At 42.0% G+C, this 19,187-nt stretch overlaps 5 protein-coding genes across 7 annotated transcripts; 2 read left to right on the forward strand and 3 right to left on the reverse strand.

The window, feature by feature from the left end:
- Positions 1 to 215: 215 nt before the first annotated feature.
- Positions 216 to 4,449, reverse strand: LOC108136111 (probable aminoacyl tRNA synthase complex-interacting multifunctional protein 2). 2 transcript variants are annotated; one of them, XM_017257090.2, is made up of 5 exons: positions 4,238 to 4,449; positions 4,025 to 4,123; positions 1,988 to 2,140; positions 661 to 889; positions 216 to 596 (listed from the first exon to the last, which is right to left on the reverse strand). In XM_017257090.2, exons 1-5 carry the CDS (start codon positions 4,382 to 4,384, stop codon positions 220 to 222), a joined length of 1,005 nt encoding a protein of 334 aa, XP_017112579.1. In that variant the 5' UTR covers positions 4,385 to 4,449; the 3' UTR covers positions 216 to 219. The 2 variants fall into 2 exon arrangements, with proteins under 2 accessions (XP_017112579.1, XP_017112580.1); XM_017257091.2 differs by lacking the exon at positions 4,025 to 4,123.
- On the forward strand, positions 4,249 to 10,850 carry LOC108136110 (protein argonaute-2-like). Of its 2 annotated transcripts, XM_017257089.2 has the most exons (8): positions 4,962 to 5,169; positions 5,235 to 5,282; positions 6,152 to 6,471; positions 7,302 to 7,390; positions 7,452 to 8,061; positions 9,034 to 10,038; positions 10,114 to 10,484; positions 10,552 to 10,850. In XM_017257089.2, exons 1-8 carry the CDS (start codon positions 5,154 to 5,156, stop codon positions 10,640 to 10,642), a joined length of 2,550 nt encoding a protein of 849 aa, XP_017112578.1. In that variant the 5' UTR covers positions 4,962 to 5,153; the 3' UTR covers positions 10,643 to 10,850. The 2 variants fall into 2 exon arrangements, with proteins under 2 accessions (XP_041563927.1, XP_017112578.1); XM_041707993.1 differs by lacking the exons at positions 4,962 to 5,169; positions 5,235 to 5,282 and adding an exon at positions 4,249 to 4,334 and having other exon boundaries at positions 10,552 to 10,844.
- A 590-nt stretch (positions 10,851 to 11,440) lies between these two features.
- LOC108136145 (U3 small nucleolar RNA-associated protein 14 homolog A) lies at positions 11,441 to 14,053 on the reverse strand. The gene is made up of 2 exons (XM_017257140.2): positions 13,564 to 14,053; positions 11,441 to 13,508 (listed from the first exon to the last, which is right to left on the reverse strand). The coding sequence occupies exons 1-2, from the start codon at positions 13,966 to 13,968 to the stop codon at positions 11,487 to 11,489; spliced, it is 2,427 nt and encodes an 808-aa protein (XP_017112629.1). The 5' UTR covers positions 13,969 to 14,053; the 3' UTR covers positions 11,441 to 11,486.
- A 446-nt stretch (positions 14,054 to 14,499) lies between these two features.
- On the forward strand, positions 14,500 to 16,308 carry LOC108136113 (general transcription factor IIH subunit 4). The gene is made up of 2 exons (XM_017257093.2): positions 14,500 to 14,859; positions 14,915 to 16,308. Exons 1-2 carry the CDS (start codon positions 14,555 to 14,557, stop codon positions 16,113 to 16,115), a joined length of 1,506 nt encoding a protein of 501 aa, XP_017112582.1. The 5' UTR covers positions 14,500 to 14,554; the 3' UTR covers positions 16,116 to 16,308.
- Positions 16,174 to 18,582, reverse strand: LOC108136112 (probable Ufm1-specific protease 2). Its single transcript, XM_017257092.2, has 2 exons — positions 18,456 to 18,582; positions 16,174 to 18,397 (listed from the first exon to the last, which is right to left on the reverse strand). The coding sequence occupies exons 1-2, from the start codon at positions 18,492 to 18,494 to the stop codon at positions 16,610 to 16,612; spliced, it is 1,827 nt and encodes a 608-aa protein (XP_017112581.1). The 5' UTR covers positions 18,495 to 18,582; the 3' UTR covers positions 16,174 to 16,609.
- Between the last annotated feature and the right edge of the window lie 605 nt (positions 18,583 to 19,187).

The raw sequence follows: 19,187 nt of genomic DNA on the forward strand, positions 1-19,187 counted from the left end.
ACTTAGTTTTTAATGACTTTTTCACTTTTTATTTTAAGCACAAGTATGTTTTAAAATCTCTTTTTAGGTTGACCTAGTTAAAGTTGTGTAGACACGGAAAAAGTAAACATTTTTAATTTTCAATTATTTTATTTTGTAAGAGAAATAGTCTATTAAATATCAAATTTCTCATTCTTTTATTTGAATAATTTATTTGTTCGCCTTTGTCGATAAAATTGTTTAAATTTGAGCCACGAGCTTCGCCCGTTTCCGCCAGGCCAAAAGCGCCGGCGTCAGATCCTTATCGGTAATGGCGGGCATGCGTATCAGCGAGCTATAGACTCCGATATCGGCCACCGACATCTGGGATCCGCCGAAATACTGCTGTTGCTGCAGCCGCTTGTCCAGCAATCGCACCATTGCCACCTGCGTTTTGTGTGTGCTGCAGCGCAGCAGTTGGTAGCAAATGTCCAGGACGAGATCGATCTCATTGCAAAGGGGAGAGCCCTCGTAGCGATATTCGGCGGGACCCACACGACCCAGATAGCGGATGATGTTCACCTCCCCGTAGATGGGTACGTACATGGTGGGCGAGCTGATCATCTCGGTGTGTTCGCCTGCGAGGTGATCAAAACCAAGGTTTTAAAATCAAAAAGTTTTCATTAACGACAGGTTACGTACAGTTTTTCCAGATGAGCGTTACATTAATCTTGGGCAGAGCGGGGTTCACAGGCACCTTGGCCAAATTGGCCTCGAATTCCCGAGCAGCTGGGCCAATATCAGCCATTGTGGAGTGCGTGAAGGTCTTCACATCAATCGTGTACAGATCCCGCCAAGCATTCTTCAAGGCCAACAAGGCGTATGGTATGAAATTGGGATGACCATTGATGACCACATCCTGCAGGGGCACCTGGTAGATTATAAAAGTAAAGTTTATGTGTTATATACTATGATCTGATATATATATACATTCATGTATACTCATATTATTGTTATTTGTCATTAACGATTTTTAATAAAATTTTGAAAAGGTATACCATACAACATTTTTTGTAACTGGTTGATAGAAACAAATAAAGATAACATTGTTTTAAGGGTTATATGCAATTAAAAGGAGATATGATAACACTTAGTATAGTATAAATATATATTTGGAACGGAGCTACTACTGATCTCCAAGAGCTTCTCTCAAAAAAGACGCTTAGCAGTCACAACTATATCTCTCCGAAATTAAAAAACCAAATAGATTTCGTTAAAGTAATGTTCAATCTAGTAATTAATCAAAAAAATAAGCAATATGGATTTTTTTTAAAACTTAAAAAATAGATTTTTTACCAAAATGTCGACCTTAAATTGTTTATAAAAAGTATATATATTTGTCGGTGGGAAAAAACCTTTGATTAATTGAAAATCAATTTAAAAAGCTCGTGGCAGAATTTGAGACTCATCTGTTAAACAGTTTTTGAGTAATATTGGTCCACGACTTAAAAAAAACCTTTTTCAGAAAATAGCTTTAATGGTTTGTACTTTCAAGCACTCTGAAACGCCTCTTAAAATATTCGTGGAACGATATATAATTTTCTGGGTGTATTCCTAAACATGCATATATGAGTGCACTAAGAAAATAAAATAAAAAAAATATTTTTTTTTAAGTTCTAACTGTACATTACCCCTTAATTTTAGGGTTTCAGCTTAAGTTATCTGACGTAAATTATAGCAAGTTGGTGTAATTTAGCTGTTTTGGCATATAACTTAATTTAAATTGAAATATGGTTGTATATTACGAGTTCAGCAGAACAGATGACATAAGAAAGTTCTGCCAAAGTTTTTTTTTTATAAAGTTTTCCCGCTTATTATAATTTTGCTAACGACAAAATACTTAATACTTAAACTTATAAGATACAACTTTGAAACCAACTCCTAGTTATTTTGTTGCAACATTTTAAATGAAGTTAAATACATAGTTTAAACCCGAGTATTGACTTTATTTCGGATTTTTAGTTCTCACCTCCTTTAAGCCACCATTTTGGAAGGCAGTCGTGTGCTGGAAGGTCTTGCCACACACCCCGAGTCCCTTACGGATCTGTCCCAGCTGCTCCTTGAGCTCCTCCAGCTGCCTGAGCACCTTCTCCTGGCGCGCAGCCACCGATGCCGTGTCGTCCTGGAATTGGGTAACGAAAGAGGGATCGTTTTAGGGTACTGGCCACTGTGATCCATTGGCCAAGGCAACAAGAACAGAGAGCAGGCAACACAAAACCACTAACCATACAACATATAGACTGGTCATTTCATACGACGCATTTGGACACAAAAAAACGGACCGCGGAAGGTCCACCGCTCTCACAGCAGCAGGTCCATGCACTTCGTGTGCGTTCGGGTTTTTACTCTCTCATTCTTATTCTCATTTTTATGCTCGCGCACTCATTGCACGAGTTCAGTCGTTCAGTCGCAGAGAGGCGCTTTTTGAAGAAGGCTGTCCTGCGCTTGAATTCGTCTTTGTATGTATGCGTGATCATGCATTCTCATACACGGGAGCATGTGTGCGTTTATTTCATTTCGGCGCATCAAGAATATTTTGTCTTTTGCCACTTTTCAAACTTGGTACCCTAAGAATATGGGCGTATTTACTATTGGGTTATGATATAAATATTAATATTATATGTAACAATATATTTTTTTAATATTTCAGCATACATTTTATTTTTGTTTACAAATTCAAATCAGTGGTAGCAGTAAAATGTTTTACATATATGTATGTATTCGAATTTATAGAAATCAGTCCACTGAGATGGGAACAGGGCATATCGCAGTCGTGTCACTTGAAACACCGACTGCTCTTCAGTGGTTAAGAAAACTTCAAACTAAATCAATTCTTGTCGATGTTTTGCGAGCGGTTGGTGCCTGCATACCCTACCGACCGGCTTTTAGGACACTTGTTTTAAATGTTATGTTTAGTGATCTTTGGTTGATTTATTTTTTAATGATTCGCAGTGTTATTTTAATTGTCTTTAAACAATTCGTTAAAATTCAAGATATTGGTACAATTAAAATCTAAAATTATAATCATTAAAATAAATTATTATCATTAAAAAAATGTGGATTTTTATATTTGTTCCATTTACATTTTCAAAAATATAAAAAGTATTTTATTATTTATTACTTGTTTAAAGACAATTAAAATAACACTGCGAATCATTAAAAAATAAATCAACCAAAGATCACTAAACATAACATTTAAAACAAGTGTCCTAAAAGCCGGTCGGTAGGGTATGCAGGCACCAACCGCTCGCAAAACATCGACAAGAATTGATTTAGTTTGAAGTTTTCTTAACCACTGAAGAGCAGTCGGTGTTTCAAGTGACACGACTGCGATATGCCCTGTTCCCATCTCAGTGGACTGATTTCTATAAATTCGAATACATACATATATGTAAAACATTTTACTGCTACCACTGATTTGAATTTGTAAACAAAAATAAAATGTATGCTGAAATATTAAAAAATATATTGTTACATATAATATTAATATTTATATCATAACCCAATAGTAAATACGCCCATATTCTTAGGGTACCAAGTTTGAAAAGTGGCAAAAGACAAAATATTCTTGATGCGCCGAAATGAAATAAACGCACACATGCTCCCGTGTATGAGAATGCATGATCACGCATACATACAAAGACGAATTCAAGCGCAGGACAGCCTTCTTCAAAAAGCGCCTCTCTGCGACTGAACGACTGAACTCGTGCAATGAGTGCGCGAGCATAAAAATGAGAATAAGAATGAGAGAGTAAAAAACCCGAACGCACACGAAGTGCATGGACCTGCTGCTGTGAGAGCGGTGGACCTTCCGCGGTCCGTTTTTTTGTGTCCAAATGCGTCGTATGAAATGACCAGTCTATATGTTGTATGGTTAGTGACAAAACGGAGCGTGGATGCATTCTTTTTCTTATTTTTTTTGTGGTTTTGTTTTGGTTAGTCGGTGTGGTTTTATAAATAGAATTTCGCATATTTTTAGTGGCTGTAGTTGTTTGGTGGTCTTAACCTTTAGCAGTTGCTGTATTTGTCGGCCTAAAGAGTCCAAATCAAGAGCACATGTGGCTGCGTTTCGGCTTGTTTTGCTGCTTCTGCTGGCCTCCAATTTCTGGCAAGGATCACACATGCGGAAATGGAATGGATGGCGTTGATGATATTCGTTGTTTTTGCACTGTCCTTGCCATCCTGACCAATTGCTGGCTGGCCTGGTAAGTCAACTTACGCATGATGATGTGGACGCGGATGCGGATGAGGATGAGGAGGACGAACTGACCAGCGAATCCGCCGCCAGGCTCACATTCTTCAGCGGATACATGCAGGTGGGCAGCTTGATGTCGAATTGCGGCAGCAGGGTCTTCAGTTCGTACATTGCCTCGGCGGAATCGTTAGAAAAACACAATAATTTATGGAAATTGCAAAATGTGCTTGCTAGAGATGGCCGATTTTCGAAATTAGTTATGGAACTTTGGTATATGTATAAATTGTCTTTGATCCATGCACCTTACCCATCTCTAATTTAGCAATTTTGAACTGTTCCCACATTTACGATGAATGATTCACTAGTGCTGTATTGGAACTGTTCCCACACGAAATGATTTTAAACCGTTATTTAGCATAAAGGTAAAAATATTATTATGTTATTTTTTAAAGAATAAAAAAATATAGGAAAAGAGCAACTGCCACGTCACACAACAAGAAACTTCAGTCTTGAACATGTCTTTAAAGGTAAAGTCCACAGATAAAATTAAAAAAAAAACAATTGAAGAGCTCTTTTATTTAAAAATACACTCAAATCATATCTATAGTTTGGAGTAGGTTTTTTGGGAAACAAAAAACGATACATTCTCTTAAATATTCTCTTCTTACTCTTCGAGAGCCGAGAGCCGGGCTTAAAGAAACTAGTGTCGGGATCTATAAATTCTGAAAATATTTCACTGATAAACCAGTGCTTTTTGGACCGCCGTCATCGTCGGAAGTGAATTTTCTCTCGCTGAAATTTAAATATTACTTGTTTAACAAAGTTGCTTAGAAAAATATTGGACACTCGTGTGAAATAGTAAAGATTGCACAAAGGTCCACAAGTAAAATTAACTTAACTATTAATTAATAACTTAAAAAAAAAGTAATATATCGTGAAAATGGGAAAGCAAAACAGTGAGTTCAATTGAAAAACATAATTATCATATTGTGTTTATTAAATCTTCCTTTTGAAATCCCAGAATATAAGCCAAAGGAGGAGAAACCCGCAAATCCTGTTCCACCGCAATGCAAGTACAAGTGATCCAATAAATAAAAAATAATACTTTAAAACAATATGTTACAAGTTTGTGTTAGTAAAAGACAGTTTCTGGCGAAGACGACGAATAAATTCATCTTTTTTTGTGACTAAGCTGTCAGGGTTCAGTTTTTTTGACAGCCATTAAATAGTTCTTATCAGCTACATACATATGTGTTCAACAAAAACCCATCACAATTTTCGATCAGCAATCTATGCTGATCCTAAAAAAAAATTGTTAATAGTAATTGATCTTGAAATTTTTTTTTATGACAATGCAGCTGGTAATCAAGAGCTGGGAATGTGTAGTTTAGAGCCCAAAATTAGGTCTTTGGAACTACAATTAACATACTCTGTGCTTATCAGTGGCAAGAGTCAGCAATATACATAAATCAAGAATAAATGCTCACATGGGGTTTGGATATTGGATAAAATATGTTTTACACTGTGAAAAAAAAAAACTGTATACCTAATATTTTTACTCTGCTCATTTTACTTGGCTTTTCTAGTCGATCACCATACGCTCTGTTTTGTTTTAAAATTTGTCAAATAAATTAAATTATTTTACTTGAATGTGGAAATAAACAAGTTTAACTAACACAAATGTTTTATAAAATTTAAAATTTCATTTAACTTTTATTTTTTGAAAGGCAATACTTAAAACGCTATAGCTTAAAAGCTGTAACCCAACACTTTTAAATGTAATGTCGTGTCCATGCTATTAATAATTCTTTTAAAAATATATATTTTTTTAGTAAACGAGTTTATAAAGATGGAAAATTGTATATTATAAAACAAAGTATAGAAGAGAGGGTATACTCAGAAACTTTTGGAGTTAATCCTTTGATATAATGCTTAAAGGTGTGGTCAATCCATCGACGGTTTCCAGGGCACGACCACCTGCAACTGCACCTGTAGGAATCAGCACCAAGCGAGGAACCATCGGGAGAAGCGGCACGGTGGCCGTTAATTACCTGAATGTGGACATGTCCAAAATGCCGGCGAAGGCCTATCACTACGATGTGAAGATTATGCCCGATCGGCCCAGGAAGTTCTTCAGGCAGGCATTCGACCAGTTCCGCACCAATCAATTGGGCGGTGCGATTGCGGCCTTTGATGGCAGAGCATCCTGCTACTCAGTGGATAAGCTGAAAACAAATTCCAAGGAACCGGAAGTCACTGTAAGTTGAGGGTAATCAAACCAGGGCAAAAAAAAACTATTTTAAGACTATTTTGGTTTAAGAATTCGTAAGGTCGTAATCGTGAAAGTTCATAATTCAGACAGTCGAAAAAGTCGAGAACAATTTCCTTTCGTTGCGAGAAAAAAAGAAGAACAATCCAAATGTTTCCATTTTTCTAGGATAATATTTTTAATATTTAAAAAAAATAATAATAAAATATAATATAATAATATTTTTAAAAAACCATTTATATCTTTTTCATGGTACCGAAATTTCCAAAATTGCTTTCTATTTTATACAACACGTTTTTATATTTTATAAAAGATTTCTATGTTATAAATAAGATTTGTATATTTTACGGTTATTTAAATAAAGCTGAAAAAATATGTTGAGAAAATATATATTCTAGAAAATATATTTAGGGTAAGTTATTTTTAAGGGAAAGCTTTCCTATTATTAAGAAAATAGTTCCTGAAAACAAGTACAAAAAATACTTTTAATGGCCTCTTTAGTCTCCCATGTAAACTTAAGAAAAATGTTTTTGTTTTTAGAAAAAAAAATCTTCTGAAACTATACATTTTTTCTGGGATTAAGAAAAAATAATGTTTTTAATGCGAATTTTTATTTGTGATGGTACGTTTTACTTTGAGTATACGGACTTAAGAAATTAAAGTAAAAAAAAAATTCTAAAAGACTCTGAATAAATATGGAGGACCGAATTTCTAATATCTATTTAAAATATGTGCTTCAAGATGCCATTTGCGTAACTCTTCGCTGGGGCATTCAAATTTTATTTTATTTAAATTCAACACTGTTTCAATGCTTTCCAGGTGACAGACAAGCAAGGCCGAACTTTGCAATACACGGTGGAAATCAAGGAGACTGGAGACTTGGAAGTGGATCTAAACTCTCTGAAGAGGTAATAAGAAAAGGGATAAATATAAATAAAAAAGTACAAAATTGGATTTGGCATTTTGCAGCTATATGACGACGAGGATCTTCGACAAGCCGATGCGGGCGATGCAGTGTCTGGAGGTGGTGATGGCGGCTCCTTGCCACAAAAAGGCCATTCGGTCGGGTCGCTCCTTTTTCAAGACATCCAATCCGGGCGAGCGCAAGGAATTGGACGGCGGATACGAGGCTCTGGTTGGTCTGTATCAGTCCTTGGTACTTGGTGATCGTCCCTTCCTAAATGTGGACATATCGCACAAGTCCTTTCCGATTGCCATGCCGGTGATCGAATATCTGGAGAGATTTGTCTTGAAGGCAAAAATCAACAGCAGTAAAAATCTAGAGAAATGCGACGATATCGTTGAATCGTTCCTCAAAGGACTCGATGTGATTTACACACCACCCAAAGCATTTGCCAGCGCTTCGCGGGTCTACAAAGTCAATGGATTGTCGCTTAAGCCGGGAAGCAGCCAGGAATTCGCACTGGATGGCAAGATGACCACCGTGGCGGAATATTTCAAGAGCCGAAACTATAGGTTGCAGTTCCCCCAGCTACCGTGTCTGCATGTTGGATCTCTGACGAAGCAGATATATTTACCGATCGAACTTTGCCAAATCGAGGGAGGTCAAGCATTGAATGTGAGTATAACTTTTTATAATATATATTATAAATATTATAATATTTATAATATTTATATTATAATATTATTATAATATTGGTATAATATAATATACCATCAAATGCAAAAAGTATAACACATCAACTTGAAATCGCAAAAAATGATGGAAACTTTAATGCAAAACTTAGGAATGACATCTATGAAAATTTAATGATATGCGTATTAATAGAGTGTGAATGGAATATATCTTAAATAAAACTAAGTTTACAAATATGCTAAGATAAATCTATAGTAATAATACGAATAAGCCTTGCACCAAAAACACTGTTGTCCAGTGTAATTTTAAAACTTTAATCTTGGGTAAAAGAGCTTAAACTCTTGCATCGATATCAAGAACTATTTTTAGGTGATTTCTTTTATCAAACGAAAAAATATACAATTTGTAATAACTTTTTTTAATTTAAATCAAAAAATTCAAAAAGATTATGAAAGCTAAATTAATTTTCCTTGACCTACGATCTTTAAAAAGTATATAATATTAACAAAATGTCATAGGTATGAAAAAAAAGGGTGAAAAAATTAATATTTAAATTCTGCCAAATGGACAATTTTTAACCAAATCAAAAGTTCGTAGATCATTGTCGGTAGGACCCATTTAAGTTGATTGAGTGTTAATTTGAACTATTTTAGATGCTACCTTGCCGCTTTCACAGGATATTTTTGAAATTCTTAGCTATCAATAGGGCCAAAATGGATTTTTATCATAAGATATTTTTGAAATTTTAAATTATCAATAAGGCCAAAATAAAAATGAATTTTAAAAAAAAGTTACATTAGTAACGCTCCTTAAATAGCATTTTTAAATTAAGGATATAGACTTTCTGAATAGATTTAGGTTTCTTTTTCAGATATTCTATTCCATTCCCACAATTTTCTTGTTATCAACCAGAAGTTAATTGTGATTATTAAATATTTTTTTGGTTTTCGACAGCGCAAGGATGACGCCACTCAGGTGGCCAATATGATCAAGTTTGCGGCCACTTCGACGAACGTGCGAAGGGGCAAAATCATGCACCTGATGAAGTACTTCGAGCACAACAATGATCCGTGCATCAGTCGATTTGGCATTAAGTTCGCCGCCGATTTTATAATGGTGAACACCCGCACCCTAAACCCACCGCAAGTGGAGTATCACGGCAAGATGTTTTGCCAGGTGAGGAACGGATCGTGGAGCATGGGCAATATGCAGTTTCTGGAGACCAAGCCGAAGGCCCGCAAGTGGGCGATTTTGTACTATTATAAAGGCATGGCACTTTACAACAAGGTCAGCGAATTCGAGAAAATAGTGCTTGCACAAAGCGAGTCGATGAACATCAAGTTGGAGGCCAGGGCTTCAATAGAGGGATACAAGACCGATCTCGAACTGGACAATTGGTTCGGGGTACTGAAGAGCAAGAATTGCGATCTGGCGTTTGTGATCTTTCCGAAGGTTAAGAACACCTACGACTACATCAAGCAGAGGACCGAGCTGCATCATGGCCTCCTGACGCAGTGCATCAGGCAGGACACCTTCGAAAAAAGACTGACCTCACAGACCATTGCAAACATACTACTTAAGGTCAACTCCAAGCTGAATGGCATCAACCACAAGCTCCAGGATAATCCCCTCTTGAAATCGCTCAAGAACGCCATGTTCCTGGGCGCCGATGTGACCCATCCGTCGCCCGATCAGCGTGAGATACCCAGTGTGGTGGGCGTGGCAGCCTCTCACGATCCCTACGGCGCCGCCTACAACATGCAATATCGCCTGCAGCGATCGGCTCTGGAGGAGATCGAGGACATGGAGTCGATAACGATGGAGCACCTGCGTGTCTATCAGCAGTACAGGAAGACCTATCCGGAGCACATTCTCTACTACCGCGACGGGGTGAGCGACGGACAGTTCCCAAAGATCAAGAACGAGGAGCTGAGGGGCATTAATGCAGCCTGTGCCAAGGTGGGTTTTGCTATAAATGGTTTTTAAGTTAAATAATATACTGATTGATTGATTGATTGATTGATTTACTTCCAGGTGGGCATCAAGCCCAAGATTTGCTGCGTGATTGTGGTGAAGCGTCACCACACTCGCTTCTTCCCGAGCGGCGAGCCATCGCAGTACAACAAGTTCAACAACGTGGATCCCGGAACCGTGGTCGATCGCACCATCGTGCATCCCAACGAGATGCAGTTCTTCATGGTCAGCCACCAGTCCATCCAGGGCACGGCCAAGCCGACGCGCTACAATGTGATTGAGAACACTGGCCACCTGGACATCGACTTGCTGCAACAGTTGACCTACAACCTCTGCCACATGTTCCCCCGTTGCAATCGCTCCGTATCGTATCCGGCTCCGGCCTACTTGGCCCACTTGGTGGCAGCGCGCGGACGTGTTTACCTCACTGGGTACGGCTGAGTTTTAATGCACTATATTATCAGTATTCTATCACTGAGACCCTTTTATTTATGACAGCTCCAATAGTTTCCTGGATCTGAAGAGGGAATACGAAACGCGGCAGATTGTGCCCGCATTCGTGAAGACAAACCCCATGTTCTTTGTATAAGCATTAAATAAGGATCACAAATCGGAAATACAATTATTTCACTCTTTAACGCTTACAGTGAGCGTAAAACCAACATATTAATTTACAAATTTAAAAATTTTTAGCAAAAAAAAATTATTAGGACTAACTAATAAAAAATATATTTAAAACAAAGTAATTGGAAACGGAAAGTAAAGAGGCTAAAATTTAAAGGAAATAAACAAATATGGGTAGGATAAATGGAAGTAAGAAAAAAAAGCAAATTTTGACAAGCTAAAGTTTTCAAATACAAAAAAAAACAAATCGTTAACAAAGATATTTTGACTTTTTTGCATATCTGTTTAAAAATAAATAAAGCTGTCTATTTTCTGCTCCAAAAATTTTCATTTTTTTTAAATAAATGGAAAAAACAGCGAATATAATTTGTTTCGCTTATTTTTCCGATTGCTTTTATGAAAGCTATTTGGTTTATATGTCGACCCGGCTCTTTCCGATCTATAAACTACCTGTAATAAAAAGACAACTTTTGGGAAAGTTTCATAGCTTTAAAACTGAGAGACTTAATTGCGGAAAAACAAACGGACGGACATTGCAAGGTGGATTTTCCTGAAGGTGTTTATAAAGAAAATATATATACATATCAGAAATGTCTCCTTCATAGCATTGCAAACTTTTGACTAAAATTATATAACCCTCTACGAGGATATAAACACAACACAAATTACTTACCATAAATCATGGCAAATCACTAAGAATTAAACTAGGAAATGATCCACAGTCTATTTCATTGTTGCAAACAGTTAAAATCCTCTCGTTGCGTTTGTTTCAATTTGAATCCAATTTATTTGTATATCTATTTCTAGTTCTAAGCTATCTTCGCCTTGGGTGGCACTTTCGCGAGGCGCTTTATCCTGCTGTCCACAATGTGACGCAGTCGCCGGACCGGCTTGACCAGCTCGCTTTCCGTCATGGGCTCGATGACGTGGCCCTTGCGTGTGATGACCGCCGGACGGGTCAGCATCCTGAAGGCCGTCTCCGGCACAAAATTGCGGCCAATCGGGGCACGAATGCTGGCCTCGTAGTCGGCCAGGGATCGGAAAGGAAATGGGATGCTGGAGACCATGTGCTCGCGTGCCATCTTGCTGGCCGACTCGTTCACGTAAAGGTTGTCCTTGTTGTCGTCGCGTCGCTTTTCCGGGGCGGCCAGCCGGAGCAGGAGCCGCTTGTTGCGCCGCTCCATCACCGCCTGGGAGATGCCGGCGCCCGCCCATGAGCCCCATCCTGGCAGAGCCAGCTGCAGCTCTGTGTTCTTCAGCTCCGAGTCCTTGGTTTTGTCCCGATTGAAATCGGCAATAATGTCATCGTCCTCGAAGGCCTGACTGATGGTCAACTGGCGTTCGGCTGCCGCATCAGCTTCATCGTATTCGGCCGCCTCGTCGTCCATCAGAGCATCGTTAATGCCACTGGAGCTGGTCTTCTTTTGACTGAACACCAGTGTTGTCACCTTGTTGGGATCGATGGTGTCCACGGTGGGGTTCTTCGTAGTTTCTGGATTGCTCTCCAATTGGTCGGGCACTTTCTTTTGCGGCTCCTCCTTTTCTTCCCCATGATTTAGGGGCTCGTCAATCTCGATTTGTTGTTTTGTTTTTTTCAACGCTAGACTTTTGAGGTTCTTCAGGGCGTCCTTCTTTTTAGCCTTCTTTCCTTTGACAGGGGCTACTTTAAGTTTATCTACCCGTTGCTTTAGCTTATCCAGCTTCTTGCTTAGCTTGGCTCGCAGTTGTTCCTCGTGTTTTTCAAAAATATCTTCTATTGAACTCGCATTCGATTTTTCTTTGAGTTTTTTGGGTTCAACCTCTTCGACCTGCCAACCATTTTCCATTTTAACCTTTGATTTCTTAACTATTTTCTTGGCTTTTTCGGTTTTAACATTTGATTTCTTTGTGATTTTCTTGGCAGTCTTTGCTTTGGCTGGTGGTTTTTTCGGAGCTTCTTTCTGCTCTTCTTCGTCTTCAGTGTTTTGTTCTTTCTCCTCCTGCTCTTTAGTTTCCTGTTCATGCTCCTCCTGCTCTTTAGTTTCCTGTTCATGCTCCGCCGCTGCCATGTCTCTACGATGCTCCTCTAATAGCTTCTCATTTCTATTCCGTTTCGTCCAGTACTGCCGCCAATTGGAATCCTCACCCTCGCCATTGCCGTTTTCAGCTGTCTCGACGGTTTTTCGCTTTGTCCAAGGATTGAAGGGATCGTAATCGTTGTCCTCCTCATCAGGTGCCACTCTCTTCCTGCTGGATTCATCCTCTTCGCTGTCGGATTCCTGCTTTTTCTGGGTCAATTCCCTGCTAACGGCCAGTTGCTCAGCCAGATCCTTTCGCACATCCTTGTCGTATTTGGCGCGTACCTGCAAATTCTTGGCCCAGGTTCCAGTGTTCTTGTGCCGCAGACTGGCGCGCTCCTGCACCCGGCTCTTTTCCAGGGCATTGAGTTTCTCCAGCGCCGCCTCCGGATTCGTCTTCTGCAGCAACTCGAACTCCTTCATCTGCTCCAGGATCTTTTGGCGCTTCTGCAGCTTGTGGAACTTCTTGGACTTGATTTTGTTCTGCATGCGTGCCTTTGCCGATTTCTGGGACTCGCGCATCTTCAAGTAGGCCAGCTCTTTGCGACGGGCAAAGAGCTCATCTCGGGTGAGCTTCTTTTGGAGGAGTTGGCGCTCCTGCTTGGCCAGTTCCTGTTCATCCGTGGTGTCGCCAATTTGCGCTTTGCGCAGCTCACGAAGCTTAAGGTTGCTGGCCTCGAGTTCCCGGGCAAGATTGGATTTAGTTCGCGTATTCAGAGGACGGGCACTAGCCGAGGTATTCACGTAAATCGTGTCAGAATGTAAGGGAAAAACCTGGAGGGAGATTTTACGATTAGATCTCGTGCAATGATACCTAAATTGGACGCACCTGAGTCTCCGCCGATCGCTGTTGGGCCACCACGGCATCCCAGCGACCCAGCTTCTTGGTCACTCCCTCGTATCCAATGGTCCGTCTGATGCGATCCGCTGCTGGTTTCTCCAGCGGCTTCGCTAGCACCTTCCTGGTGCCCTGGACATTCTTCAACTTCTTGCCCGCCTCCCTGTGCTTGGAGGAGGTGCGCAGGATGTCCACCAGATCGTTGAGACCCACGGACCTGGGTGCCAGCTCCGTTTCCGCCGATGACACGCTTTTCATCAACTGGAACTCATCCTGGCGTGACTGGTGCTCGTCGCGGGTGGACTTATGGATGTGCTGCACCTTGCCCAGACTGCCGATGGCCTGGAGCAGCTTCTGGTGCGCCCTCGGTTCGTAGTGCTCCTCGTCGTCACTCATTTTTAGTGCGGAAATTCTCTCCAACGAAATAACAATACAGATTTCACAGCGCACGTGTGCAGCAGGGCAACAGCTGATTTGTTATCGATAGCAGATGGCGAGGTCCATCACTATTTATGGCTAAGCGTATGGGACATGGGTGTAGCCAAGGGGATTTTATTTTAGAAGTCTAAAAAGCTACTGAAGTTTCGAATTAGTTTAATGTTTTGTTAAATCTTGCATTTTAATCTTATGATTATAATTTTGATTAAACTTTTTTGGTAATCAAAAGAAAAATTTATTTAGCTGCTTGTTAAATCATTTTTACTGCATATACATAAAAAAATAATTGGAATATTATACAATGTTAATATGTATTCAACAAATCTGCATCGAAATATTTAATTAATTCTAAATAATTATTTTCTTGCTATATTTTCTATTTAATAAAAATAATTTAGACAAAACAGAAAATAAAATACATGGAGGTCGGCAGACCCCTTTTTGCTACGCCCCTTAAAGATGTTATCGATTGTCGCCCGGCGTAAGACCGGCTATCGATGCGGCTGTGAACCCTTTTGTTTACCATTTCGACTCTATATTTGACATGGCCGACACGAAATCGGGGCCCGGTCGGTATTCCGCTGCCGGCAGCAGTGGGTCCGGAACGAGTGGCCTGTCGCCCTTGGTCCAAGGACCGGAGAACCTGGAGTGCAAGGACTTCCAGGAGTATCTGCGCACCCGCCAAACACCGGAAACGCTGGAGAAGCTCTACAACTATCCGCCCATTTGCTTGGCCGTCTTCCGTGAGCTGCCCGAGATAGCCAGACAGTTTATCATACGGATACTGTTCGTGGACCAGCCGGTGCCACAGGCGGTGGTCACATCCTGGGGTGCCCAACGTTGTGCCAAGTGAGATTCTCTTTTGTAGCCTAAATCAACCCCTTATCATCCATTTAACCTGCAGGGAGCAAACGGAAGCCACTAGCTGCCTGACGGCACTGAATGTGTGGCGGGTCACAGCCATTCCTGGTGGTCTTTCGGCCTGGGAACTTTCGCCCACCTTCAAGAAGAGTGTGCGCCAGGTGCTGCTGGGCGGCGGAAAGCCTTGGCCCATGACCAACACGCTGGAGAAGGACTCAAAGCCGAGGGACATTGCCTTCCTGGACACATACGCCATGTCACGCTGGCGTTGCGTACTGCACTACATGGTTGGCACCGGCAATCGCAATGGCAGCGATGCGGAGGCCATTAGTCCGGATGCCGTGAGGATTCTGCTGCATGCCAATCTCATGAAGCGGGATGAACGCGATGGCATCACAATAACCCGTCAGGGTTTTCAGTTCCTGCTGCTGGACACACGGGCCCAGGTGTGGCACTTCATGCTCCAGTATCTGGACACGTGCGAGGAGCGAGGGATCAGCCTGCCCGAATGCCTGTCCATGCTGTTCCAGCTCAGTTTCTCCACGCTGGGCCGGGATTACAGCTCGGAGGGAATGAACAATCAGATGCTGACCTTTCTGCAGCATCTGAGGGAGTTCGGATTGGTGTTCCAGCGAAAGCGCAAGGAGGGACGCTTTTATCCCACCCGCCTGGCTCTGAATGTGACCAGCAAGGAGGCGGCAGCGACTGCCTCTGTGGCCACCGATGAGGAGGGCACCCAGGACAGTGGCTATATTGTGGTGGAGACGAACTATCGGGTGTACGCCTACACGGACTCACCGCTCCAGGTGGCCGTGTTGGGCCTGTTCACGGAGCTGCTCTATCGCTTTCCCAATCTCGTCGTGGGCGTGCTCACCCGGGATTCAGTGCGTCAGGCGCTGCGGGGCGGAATCACGGCCGAGCAGATTGTCTCGTATCTGGAGCAGTACGCGCATCCCAACATGCGCCTAGTGGAGTCGGCCATTCACTCAAAATCCTGCCTGCCACCCACGGTCGTTGATCAAATTAAACTGTGGGAACTCGAGCGAAATCGCTTTACCTACACGGAAGGCGTGGTCTACAATCAGTTCCTCTCCCAGACCGATTTCGTAACGCTCCGGGACTACGCTCAGTCGATCCACATGCTCGTTTGGCAGAACGAACGAACGCGCACCATGGTGGTGCAAAAGAATGGTCACGACGATGTCAAACGTTACTGGAAGAAGTACTCGAAGAGTGGTGTTTAACCCGGTCGCATTTCTTCCCTTCCTACAGCTTGTGGTCCGTCTCCATTTCGTTTGTAAGTTACTGTTTAGTATATAGTTTAATAAGTGTGCGGGAGATATAGCATCGACATATAACATACAAGAAAATGAATACACTTGAAGTACATATAGGTATCATATACAAGAAATTACACGAAACCAGTTTAAAGCTTGACCTTATATCGAAAGTTTTGGGGTGAGTCGACTTGTAAGATGGCCAAAACACAGAACTGGAACATTTTGAAAGCCAAAAGTATATACAATTTATGTGGAAACAAACAAATACGCGTTTGCCTAATTAAAATATAAACAACATATAGTGTTGTTTTGAATTGACAGGTATATAAACACACCTGTTTTCTTCTCCAGTTTTGTTTTGTTTTTCAAATAATTTGACCTAAAGGCATTAAGGAGAACACAAGTCGATCCACCCCAGCCTACCTAAATGCAAAAGGAAAGGAAGAATGCGGCAGAACTCAATACAAGATCGGCCGCTGGGGCATGCAAAGATTGTAGTAGCTGCCCTTGGTCCAGAAATCCATACCCTTCCAGCCGCACCAGCCTTTGATCTGGATGGTGGCCAGGTCGTCGGCCCCTGTGTAATGTGGATCCAGGATGAGGAACTTCACCTGACCCGTCTGCACGCAGTAGTCCACACCGATGATGGTGTGGGCCAGCACACCGCCACCGATCATCACCGGCGTGCCTTGCGTCTGGAAGTGCATGGCCAGTTCGGAGGCAACGGTGGCCAATTCGGCTCCGGAGGCAACGTGCTGGATCTTGGAGTCAACGTTGAGGAATCCCTGCAGACACATGCTGATCTCCGTGGAGCCAATCCATTGGGAGGAACCCACGAAGGCAGCCGGCTTGTCGTTGATCTTGTGCAGATATTCCTGCACCTCCAGATGCGTGGGTATCGGAGCGTTCGTGTAGCCCTGCAGCACGAACCAGGAGCAGATCGTCTGCAGCGAGCGGTAGGCGCAGCCCCAGCCCTTATCCTGCACCTGCTGCTGCAGGTAGTGGTAGTAATGGTAGTTTCCGTTCACCAAGTACTCCTTGCCATCGGTGACGCCACTGGGCCGGACTCCGATGTGGGTGTTCAGCAGGGGCGTCCACGGGGCGTCGTCCGTTTCGGCCAGGAAACGCACCTGATTGGCCCTGCGGAAGTAGGGACGACTGACGGGCAGAGCAAACTGGCGATGGAGTCGCTTGCGCCGCTCAAGTGCGCTCGGCTCATCGTCGCCCAAATCCTCCAGATACGCGCAGCTCACAAAGTGTCCGAACTCCTGCGGATAGAAGTGATAGCTGGCGGGCACCAGCAGCTTGCCCGTCTCCGATTCTGTGAGGTGCTCGATGAGGCTCAATTCGAATAATCTCAAAGCCCGGCAGATGCTCTCGATAAGTACATCGTACAGCCGCTGGAGCTTGGTCTTCCGGCAGAGGATGGCCATGGCTTCTATCTCCAATGGAACCTGCACGCGTGTCTGCTCTTCAGTGATCACGGCAATGCTAAGCGCCGGATGTGGCGGTGAATCGCGAGCCACCGGATCGCGGCTGCGGGATCGCATCACATCGATGGGGATCACCTCGTAGTCGCAGCCAGTGGGCGCCAAGCGCTTGACTGACGGACTCTGAGCCTTGCCCTTCTTCTTGTCGCCAGCGGGAGTATCCTTTTCGTTTTCCGGACTGGGGATGACATCGATAAGATCCTGAATCTGGGAATCGCCGGTAAACCGATTGTCCAGCGGACCGGAGCTGCTGATGAAGATCTTCGTTTGCGGCACATTGAAGACCAGATTGCCGTCGGCCACCCGTTTGCGCAGCACGTGCATTTCCCGGGTCACGGACTCCGGAGTGGCGGCCGTTTGCAGAAAGAATCCGCACTGCAGTCGGGTGAAACAGAAGTCGTTGTACAGCTGATCCGCCTCCATCACCTCGTAGGGCACCTCCTCCAGCTTCCCATGCACAAAGAACGAGGCGCGCAGACCCACCAATGTGCCCAGTTCGCACTGCAGCAGAATGGGATTGTCGGTGATGTCCACCGACTTGATGACCTCATTGAGGTGTGCCTCGCCATCGGTGCAGTCGCCGAATTTGACCAATCCGCACAGATCCAGTTCCGCCGGGAACCTGTGCTGGATCTGCTCGTAGTTCAGCTGGCCCAAACTGGACTCGATGTTGAAACTCAGGAGCAGTAGGGTTCCCTCCCCGTAGAAAACGCCATATAAACAACCACTGCACTGCTGCTTCGTTCGCTCCAGGCGCTGCAATCGGTAGCTCCTGATTACTATTTATTATTAAATATACTAACTAGAGTCTCACCTTGAGCAGGAATGCGGAAATCTTTAGCTTGGGCAGCATATTCGCGGTTAATAAGTTAATAAAAATGAAGTAATTCGGCCACAAGCGTAATTATTGCACAGCTGGCAATTACCTATCGATAACAGCGTCTTTGTGGCCGCAAGCCTATCGATATGGGCTCACAAACGGGGGGAATAATTTAAAAAACGGTATTTTCCAATTAAAGTTATTGAATAAATTCAATTACAATCAAGGTAAAAAAAATGACAAATAATTAATGAGAGATGGAATACTTTTTAATTAAATAAATATTGTTAAATTATAACTTTTAATAAGATTCTACAGAAATTTCGGAAAGCAGGATCTTTTAGTTTTAAAATTGAAAAAAATTAAAATTTAGTTTTAAAATTAAATAATAAAATTAATCAACCGAAAAGAAAATTGAATAATTTAAATTTTAGTAGAATAATGTTGTCACACAAATCTTAATATTTATTCATTCCGTCTCATATCTAAATAAAATTATAGAATTGAAAACGTAAATACTGTAATAGGTAAAATATGCTAAAAAAGAATAATTATAAAAGACCGAATAAATGTAGTAAGCACTCTAAAATTAAGTTAATTTGTTTAAAAAAAATATTTTTTTTCATAAACCGTTAAAAGATTAATTTTTACAATACTGAAAAAAATTAGCCTTCCTAAATTAAGTTAATTATTTTTTTTTCACAAAATAATCTCGGAAAGCCCTCT

This window comes from Drosophila elegans, unplaced genomic scaffold (assembly GCF_018152505.1).
Source record: "Drosophila elegans isolate 14027-0461.03 unplaced genomic scaffold, ASM1815250v1 contig_208, whole genome shotgun sequence".
Lineage (NCBI taxonomy): Eukaryota > Metazoa > Arthropoda > Insecta > Diptera > Drosophilidae > Drosophila > Drosophila elegans.